At 33.5% G+C, this 9,574-nt stretch overlaps 1 protein-coding gene across 1 annotated transcript; it reads right to left on the bottom strand.

The window, feature by feature from the left end:
* Positions 1 to 1,243: 1,243 nt before the first annotated feature.
* Positions 1,244 to 8,333, bottom strand: LOC111371919 (putative disease resistance protein RGA4). Its single transcript, XM_022994070.1, has 2 exons — positions 4,769 to 8,333; positions 1,244 to 1,612 (listed from the first exon to the last, which is right to left on the bottom strand). The coding sequence occupies exons 1-2, from the start codon at positions 8,291 to 8,293 to the stop codon at positions 1,244 to 1,246; spliced, it is 3,894 nt and encodes a 1,297-aa protein (XP_022849838.1). The 5' UTR covers positions 8,294 to 8,333.
* Between the last annotated feature and the right edge of the window lie 1,241 nt (positions 8,334 to 9,574).

The raw sequence follows: 9,574 nt of genomic DNA on the forward strand, positions 1-9,574 counted from the left end.
ATTATAGATTCTTTAATTCTTCAATCTTTCTTCTTGATTTTTGGATTCCTTTATATGAGTTTTGGATTTTCCTTTTCAATACGCTTTCTCTTTTAATTCTCGTATTGATGGGATGTCACATAGAATGAGAAATTGCATATGAATTGTGGACTATAACCCTATATATAGTTTCTATAAGTATTTTACCCCTCATAAAATAGAATTCTAAATGAATCTGATTTCTACACATATAATATGGCCCACACATTATTTAGATATTTAAAACCCAATTACTTAATTCTATATTATATCATTTTAATTTTTGGCTTCACTTTAAGACGTTCTTTATATACAATTAATTATATATATCGGTCCATTAGATAAATTAATATTTTTCCCAAAAATATACCACTTTGGTCACATATGCTACCTTATAAATGTTTATAATCATATGAGCTCAAAACTTTTGCTATTATAACCAAAAGGCATCGCTGAACAATCTCATCCATCAATTATGTTAATATAGGATCAAAATAGTCTTTGTTACAAATATCATAAATAAATCCATCAATGATCATGTATATCAACACAATCAAATGACATAGATCAAATGTGGACGTGTAACATGAAAATTACATGTAATGTAATCTAAATATATGTCTATTTTCTGGTCATACCTTATTCTCTAATACATTTTACTTTAATAAGATCAAACCAAAACTTTTAATCAGAGTGAAAATTGAATTGATACTTTATTACTAAAATAAACTTGAATCTGCACATTAAACAAAATCCAAACTTACAAACTTCCATTAAAGTAGCATATCATCAAAAAATAAAATACTCATGTGAATAGTATGGTCATGAAAGACCTTAAGTGGTAGTCCTTTAGTAAATGGATCTGCTATCACGGAGTTTGTCCCAATATGTTCTATAGCAACCTGATCACTTTGAAGTTTTTCTTTAACAATTGGGAATTTGATATCTATAAATTTAGACTTTGTTGAACTTCTATTATTATTTGAATACAAGACTGCTGACTTATTGTCATAAAATAACTTAAGTGGTCTTTCAATTCCATTCAAAATTCGCAGCCTAATGACAAAATTTTGTAGCCATATTATTGATTGGATGCCTCATAACATAGCACTCTTCCAAAATATAACTCCTCGAGTAGGCAGAAAGACATGGCTTGATGTGGATTTTCAACTATTTTAACATCGAGAAAAATCAGAATCAAAATAACCAATGATGTCCAATTGGTCTAATTTCCTGTATGTGAGCATGTAATCTTTATTCTCTGTAAATACTGCATAAACCGTTTGGTTGCTTTCCTATGATCTATTCCAGGGTTGCTTAGATATCTGTCTAGCATTCCAACAATGAATGCTATATTCGAACGTATGCATACTTGAACATACATCAAATTTCCAACTGTTGAATGATAGAGACTTTTTTGCATTTCACTTTCTTTAGGATCATTCTTAAGGCATTGATTGTGACTATATTTTTCCTCTTTAGCAACAAGGTTATCTCCTGGTTTGCAATCTTGCATTCCATATATCTTAAGTAGCTTATCGATATAGCTCTTTTGTGATAATTTAAGAATATCCCGAGAACAGTCCCAATGTGTCTGTATTCATAATACAAAAAAGAAATCACCAAAATCTTTTATTTCAAAATTTTTGATAGAAATCTCTTAGTTTCATTCAATAAGAATATATCATTGCAGACTAACAGTATGCCATCGACATACAATACTAAAATATATATTTACTCCCACTAAATTTGTGATATACACAATCATCAACTGCATTTATCTCAAAACTAAATGAGATAAATATTTGATAAAATTTATGATATCATTGATGGGAAGTTTGTTTAAACCCATAGATAGATTTCTTTAATTTGTAAAATATTTTCTTTGGGTCTCCCAACGAAAAGCTTTCGAGTTGTACCCTATAAATTGTCTCTTCAATGTCATCATTGAGAAATGTTGTCTTTATATCCATTAGATGTAGCTCAAGGTCAAAATATGCTACAAGTGCCATAATAATTTTGAAAGAGCCTTTCATTGAAATAGGGGAGAAAGTTTCTTTGTATAACACCCCAAGTTCTAGCAACTTGACGGGTTACAAAACATGAATTTATTAAAGTGCTTGAAACAATAATTTTAATATACCAAGAAATTCTGTAAAAATCGAACAACCTGTAACAAAAGGTAAATTAAATTTAATAAAATATGCGAACATTTTTTGAATCATATCTTTCATCAAACATTAATAAAACTAGTTCTAACAAATAATAAAATTAAGGCTAATTGAAAATTATAAAGTTACTCACAATTGAGTCTAAAGAAATAATCAAATGTTATGAAAAATTATAGTGTTCATAAAAATTAAATTACATCATGGCGAGGATCTCTCGGTCCAATAGCATATCTACCCACCGCCGTTCAACATACTAGTTTTTGCCTGAAATTTGTAAATAAAAAGGGATGAGTATAACGAATTATACTCAATGAGATGCTTTCTAATCCACATTCAAATCAAACATGAAATTATGCATAAATTCTCTTACCAACATAACATGAGAATTATCATACCATGACAAATGATAATTCTAGCAGGCACTGCAAAGTAACGTGAAGGTTAAATTGTGCTTTGAAAATAACATGAAGGCTGAATTGTGCCTTAAAATGTATCATAATTTCTCTCGAAGGAGCTCTGAACTGAAGTAATTAAATTCATACATAACAACGTATTTGAAAGATGTGGAAAAATCACTAATAGCACTGAGTATCTCACCTTTTGAAGATGAATATGGAGAACAAAATTGCAGAAAACGTGATTCTTTATTGCAATTCAAAAGTCTTAATAATATGGAGAAATATTTTAAAGAGGGAGAGAGAATAGACGTGAAGCAGAATACTTGAGGTTCACTGCTGTATATATATTAAACTGAAGCATATCGTAATTCGTAACCGTAGTATATTCTCGTGAGTCTTATGACAGAAATGGAATTTCACTAACTTTGGAATTCTAAATTTTCCATCTATGCATTTCCCAGAAATTGATTTGGTATCCTAGACTCCCGTTTGTTGTAATTTGATTGGAGGATTCTATTTGTTTTGATAAGTCTCAAATCAACTATAATTGTAATAAAGAGACAATAATTGCTTGGGTTATACATATTTTATTCTAATACAAACGACAACTTAAATAAATAAATAAATAAATAATCCCCTATCTTTGATTAAATCCAAAATAAATGGCAGAGTGCTTCAAATGAAATTTCTATACAACTTAACTAGTTTAATTAATTAAAGTCCTAACTATTCTAATACTAAAATTATTAGATAACTTTATCATAATTGAAATCCTACAAGATTAGGAATTCACAATTAATTTCTATTCTAATCAAAATAGATTAGTTTTACAAAGTGACTAATTATTATCAAAAACCAATAGCTTGACAAACCAAACAAATCGACAAAACAGAAAATGAATGAATTTAAATTACCCTTAATTCCATTTTTCATAAATTCCTTTAGACCACTATAACTCGGGTTTAACTTAACCAAATTAAATTTTTCTTGACTCCATGGTTCGTAATTTATTACGAGCTTCAAAATGAGCCCCATATTGATAGGGTAATTCTAACTCATTCAATAGTTAACTATTTGACCCATTTAACAAAAGTATAAAATTTGGAACTTATTTTCACTTTGGTCCCTCGACTATAAAGATATCCATATAGATCCAAATTAACCATAGAGATAATCAATTAACTTGCATAAGGATTTAGCTGAACATTGCATTCCTATTAAATCGCAAATAAATTATATGTAAACTAACTAAAAAAATTTGGGATTCTACACTTTGTAACCAATGCATTTCCTTTGGGTAAAGCTCATTGCAACAAGACAAGCATTATATCTTTTCATATTACCTTTCAAATCCCTCTTAGTTTATAATATTCATTTGCATCCAATGAGTTTCGTACCTTTAGGTAACGAGACAAGTTTCCAAACGTCGTTGTCTTTCATATACTTTATGTCCTCATTCATGGCATCAATCTGCTTTTGAGAATTATCACTTTGCATTGCTTGATGAAAGCTGATTGGATCTTTATCTATCAATCAAATGCCGTCCTCCTGCTCTTGGAGAAATACTATAAAATCATATAGAATTTGGAATTGATGCGACAAGAAATGAGTATCAAGTTGTTGGGTGGATGTTCTTCTTCATCATCAAGGCCTAATAAAATTTATGCAAAATCTATAAGGCACTTGAAGCAATTCATAAAAGTAACTATTTTAGCACACTTACTAATAAAAAAGAAAAACAAAAACAAGGAAAGAGAACAAAAAGATAATATAATTAACTGAAAAATAAAGTCATTTAACAGAATAATAGGTAAACATTCAATCGAGAAACCTTTGTTATTTGACAAAAATACAGGACAACCTCATGCAAACTCTTTGGGACTGTTTCGTATTACTTTTGCTTTCTATAAAAGGAACTTTTGGAAGAAGCTACATTAATGATTATTTGAAAACTAATTTTTGAAAGTACTTTATATTTCGAAAGTCTCACTGAACCAATTTTCTCAAAAAACTCTTTTAATTGACAAAAGCACTTTCATAAAATTAGTTAAAACGATTCAAAAGCTATTTTTGCATCTCAAAAGCTCCTTTTGACTTTTCAAAAGTTGTGTCAAATATGCCTTTTATCTATTAGTAACAGAAATTAATTAAATCCACCATGTAGCAATATTTAGAACATACATTAACCAAAATTAATGAACAACAAATGCAATATTCAAACCTTAAAATTACTTCAATATGAGAAATCTTTGGCCACTCAGAATTAGGACCGCTATCTTGCTTGCACCTCTCTCTCAACAATGGACATGAAGAAATAATTAATATTCTTAATTTGGTGAGTCGTTGCATAGCTTCTTTAGATGGCAGATGCCTAAGCTTTTCACAAGACGATAGTTTTAATACTTCAAGAGATGACAAATTCCCAAACCAATCGGGCAATTCTTCCATTCCAAAATCCCATATTGACAAATTTTTTGGGGAAGTAACATGTTGAAGTTGATCTGGTAGAGAGACCCAATCCACTTGACCTCGTAAGCTTAAAATCTCAAGGGATTTTATGTGTTCAATACCATCGAGAAAATCTTGAAATGAATTAAACTGGACTGACTTCGAGAATTTCCCAATCCTTAATTCTATTAAGCTGTTAGGACATCCAATCCCACTCAATTTAGGAAACGAAGTAAGATTATCGCATCCGATTACAATTAGTTTCTGTAGAGATTGCATCCCACTCAATTTAGGAAGAGAAGTGAGATTCGGGCATTTCGACACAGTTAGACTCTGTAGAGACTTACTACACTCTAACATTTCGTTTGGCAGGTTGCTCAACTCATAGCAATTTTCAATGTTCAATCTCCGAAGGGAAAGGAGGCCTTTTTGTCCATTTTGATATGGAATTGATTGCAGATTTCTACAATCTTTTATTCTCAATGTCTCAAGAGATTGGAGGCTGCCAAAGTCGTAGGGTAATTCCCTCAATTCAGGACAAGAACCAATGGTCATTTCTTTAAGAGAAGCTCCGCTGCCCCGCAAGGGAGGAACATGAGCCAACTTATCAAAAAAAGATATATCCAAACATTCAAGGCAAGGGAATACCTGAATTCTACTCATTCGTGCTTCTTCCCACTCTGTTAGGTTTGGCATGCTATATGTTATGAGGCGTTTAAGTGACGGGAATGATAATTTTATGTCTTGGCCATCGTTGCTGCTAGTTGCTTTGCAATCACTCTCTCCATAAAATGATGGTCTTATCGATCTTAAGTTTCCCAAACTTTGGAGACTTAGATACTTGAGGTGTTGTAGGTGGCCAAGCATAGGGATTTCTTCACATTCGAAGCAATTAATAATTCTGAACTCAATCAATTTATCAAATATCACCAGAGGGCCACCAATAACTTTACATATTCCCATATTTCTAGTCCAAAATGGAAAGTTTTTACCTCGGAATCCTTCAATGATTAGTCTTTTTAGCTTTTCATGAGGTTGCAGCCCTTCAAGTATACTCTCATCATCGATGTTACTTTCTGTAGAATACATTGACCCTCCCCAATAAAAGGTAAGATCATAAATGTCTAGCTTTCCGGCCATATCTGCTTGCTCAGCTTCTGTTTTGCAGCTCACCAATTCCAGATTCCGTATTTCTAGCTTGCCCTTAAGTTTCTTCAACTTTCCTAGCTGATCGATTCGACATCCTTCCTTGTCACTCACAGAAAATAATGGTAATGTTTGAAGGTGAGATAAACTGCCAATTTTAGGTGGCATCTCAAAATCACCTTGAAAAAGAACATAAAAATAGATATGCCTCAAATGAATCAAGAATTGCATATCTCTAGGAAGCCTTCGAGATCCTGAAAAGCGGAGAGAAGTGCTTAAGGTTTGCAAATTGTAAAGCTTACAAATAGATTCTGGCAAAGTAGTGAGCTCATAATTTTCGGACACATCAAGATATCTCAAATGTTTCAACGTGCCAATTGATGTTGGCAATTCTTCAATATTTGCATGACATAGCTTTAGAGAATGCAAATGCTTGACGTACGACAAAACTTCATCTGGTACGCTGCTTCTCAAGAACAATGTGCGGAGATAACTGGCTGTCTCTTTTATGTGCTTGCGTGTTTCTTCTCCATTTGAATCTATTGCAAGGTGTCTAAGTTGAAGAATGTCATCAGCAGTGTGATCATCCATATTCATGGGACTTTTTGATTTCGAAACTAAAAGTGCGAGATCATGGACAAGATCGTGCATCTTGCAGCTTTTGATATTGCCATAGTCGTCCTTTTCGGGCTCTTGGAAGAAGAAATTTTGCAACAAAATATTAAAAAATTGATTGCCTGTAGTCTCCATCTCGCTTTCTTTATTATTCAGAAGAAATCCTTCCGCCATCCAGAGCTGGATTAAGTCTTCTCTCCTCATGACCGAATCCTTGACAAATAGTGAACAAAAGGAAAAACATTTTTTCAGTGATGAATAAGGTAAGCGATCATAGCTTACCTTTAAGACTTGCAACACACCCTTTTCACCCTCTTCAAGATTTGAAAGCCCATTCCGTAGGATTGAGTCCCACTCTTCTATTTCCTTTCCTTGCAAAACTCTTCCAATCACATTTGCTGCTAGAGGTAAACCTCTACATTTGCGAGCAATCTCCAACCCGGTAATCGCGAATTGATTTGGTACTTCTTTATCTTGAAATACCATTGTTCTGATTATGGACCAGCATTCATCGTCTGTTAATAACCTCAAATTACATGGAAGTTCAAAAGTCTTCACAATAGATGCCACCTTTTCCTTGCGTGTGGTGACGATAATGCAATTTCCTTTATTGGAGCTAGCTCCCACCAGAGTATTTTTGAAAGCATTCCAAACACCCTCTTCTTCATTCCATAAATCATCGAGAACAAGTAAGTATCTTTTGTCTTTTAATTCCTCATGAATCTTTTGAACAACAGCTTGCTTGCTACCTCCACCAGAATCTTTGCCCAATAATTCTAGGATCCTTTTGAAGAGCGTCAGCTCATCAAAATTTTCTGATACACAAACCCAAATCCTTTTGTTGAAATGGGTTTCTGTACGATGGTGATTGTAGATTTTGCGTGCTAAAGTCGTCTTGCCAAGCCCTCCCATTCCAACTATGGGAAGGACTGTAAGAAAATTATTGATCGAGCTGGTTATCGTCTCTAAAATTTTTGATTCATCAATATCTCTTCCAATGACAATTGGATCAACAGTGAAGCTTGTAGTCTCTATGATCAAAGGCGTTGCAAGACGATTATCTTTAACTCTGTTGAGGCCAAGGCTATCTGCTTCATTGTTTAACCTTTTGAAGTTGGCATTTATGTCCTTGATTTTGTGAGCCATCTCCCGTTGAAATGTCAAAGTGGTATTAGTACAGCAAAAGATGTTTAAGCACCGCATTGGCTTAATCTCGTCAGGCATCTCTATTGGACGACGCAAATCTTCATATTTGATCTCATCCAAAACAATGTCAGCATCATATGCAGCATCCTCGAGGTCTTTGAGCCAGCTATTAACACCCTTATCGTTTTCATACCTTGCAGCATCTTCCAAGACTTGGTTGACCTTTACCAAGTATTTTTTTAGGTTTGCTAGTTCGTTCTTGAAACCACGCACAAGATTGATTTCTCCAGCAGCAACAGCAAACAACTTCTCCAGTATAAACTTTACGCCTTCAATAGCCACAGCTTCCATTTTTCTTACTTTGGGAATTTGGTGTGAGTGAGTGATTGATTTGAGGAGCTAAAGAAAGAGAGAGGTAAATACAGATTGCAAAGTGGAGTTGTTTGTGGTGTACGGATCGTAACAAGTAGTAAAGTGGACCTTTTGAGTCCGGATTATCGTTCCCACGAGGACTATACTTTAATACTCAATTTATTATTCCTAACTTCTATTTGACGAAAATAAACGAGAAAAGTGATTGGTTGTGACTTTTAAAGCTAGCTACTTAAAAATGTGCGAATTGATGCAACAGAAAATGATCGAGAGTTCAAATAATAAAGGGACTTTAGGGCGGAACAATTTCACTTAATGGTCACCCTTTACTTCGTAAATCAAGATTCATATAACCTAAAGTAATGTTCGATCGAATTCTTCTATGGTATTCAACTTACCCCTCTCGAGTTCTCGTTGAGCCTATTTAATTAGTTCAATTCCATATCTCTATGCAAATTAAAATTAATTAAACGCAACACTGGTTCTAAGAATCCACACACGACCGCAGCAATCAACATAAGTATCTCTACACGTTATATCGATTTACCGGCTTTTAACATGTGGTCTAAACAAATAATCCGCATCTCTACGCAATCATCGCTCACAAATCATTTAATTAGTGATCAAGTAATTAAAAGCATTAAGCACAACATTAAAATCAACGCATAAGATATAAAAGCACTAGAATCTTAAATCAACGAAATAAAGGGTTCCAAATAAATTACGTTGTTCGCCCTAAATTAAATTTAGCTACTCATGTTTATAGAGGAAAAACAAGATAAATTCATGGAAGACATCACCCGGTTTAATAGACGGAATGTGATTAAATTTTTTTGAAACGTGAATCTGCCATCTTTTGTATCAGTTTCTGCGCGTATTGATTTCACCAATAAGCAGTCCGATTTCTCCCAATTTATGTTCAACCGTCCCCTTCCAGAATAGGTTCCAGCCGTCCACTTTTATCTCCGTCGAGTTGCAGTCAATTGGGTGTATATAATAATGTAATTCCAGCAACTGATTTCTGACCTTTTTTTAGTCCCCAAGCTGGTGCCAATTCTTTTGTATCTCTCCCTCCGAAGCTTCTCAATTTCCCCGTGTGTGTTTTCTCCAATTTCAGCAACAAATCAGCCTTAATGTTCTGGTCTTCTCCCCAAAGCAGCTCAATTTCTGTGTATTAATCCCAGCTGCTGCCGTCTATTTGTGTGTATGTAAATATAACAATTGCTGGCAGCTTCAATTCCTCCTCTCGATTTCCGTATG

The sequence above is a fragment of the Olea europaea genome, chromosome 23, assembly GCF_002742605.1.
Source record: "Olea europaea var. sylvestris chromosome 23, O_europaea_v1, whole genome shotgun sequence".
NCBI classification, from domain to species: domain Eukaryota; kingdom Viridiplantae; phylum Streptophyta; class Magnoliopsida; order Lamiales; family Oleaceae; genus Olea; species Olea europaea.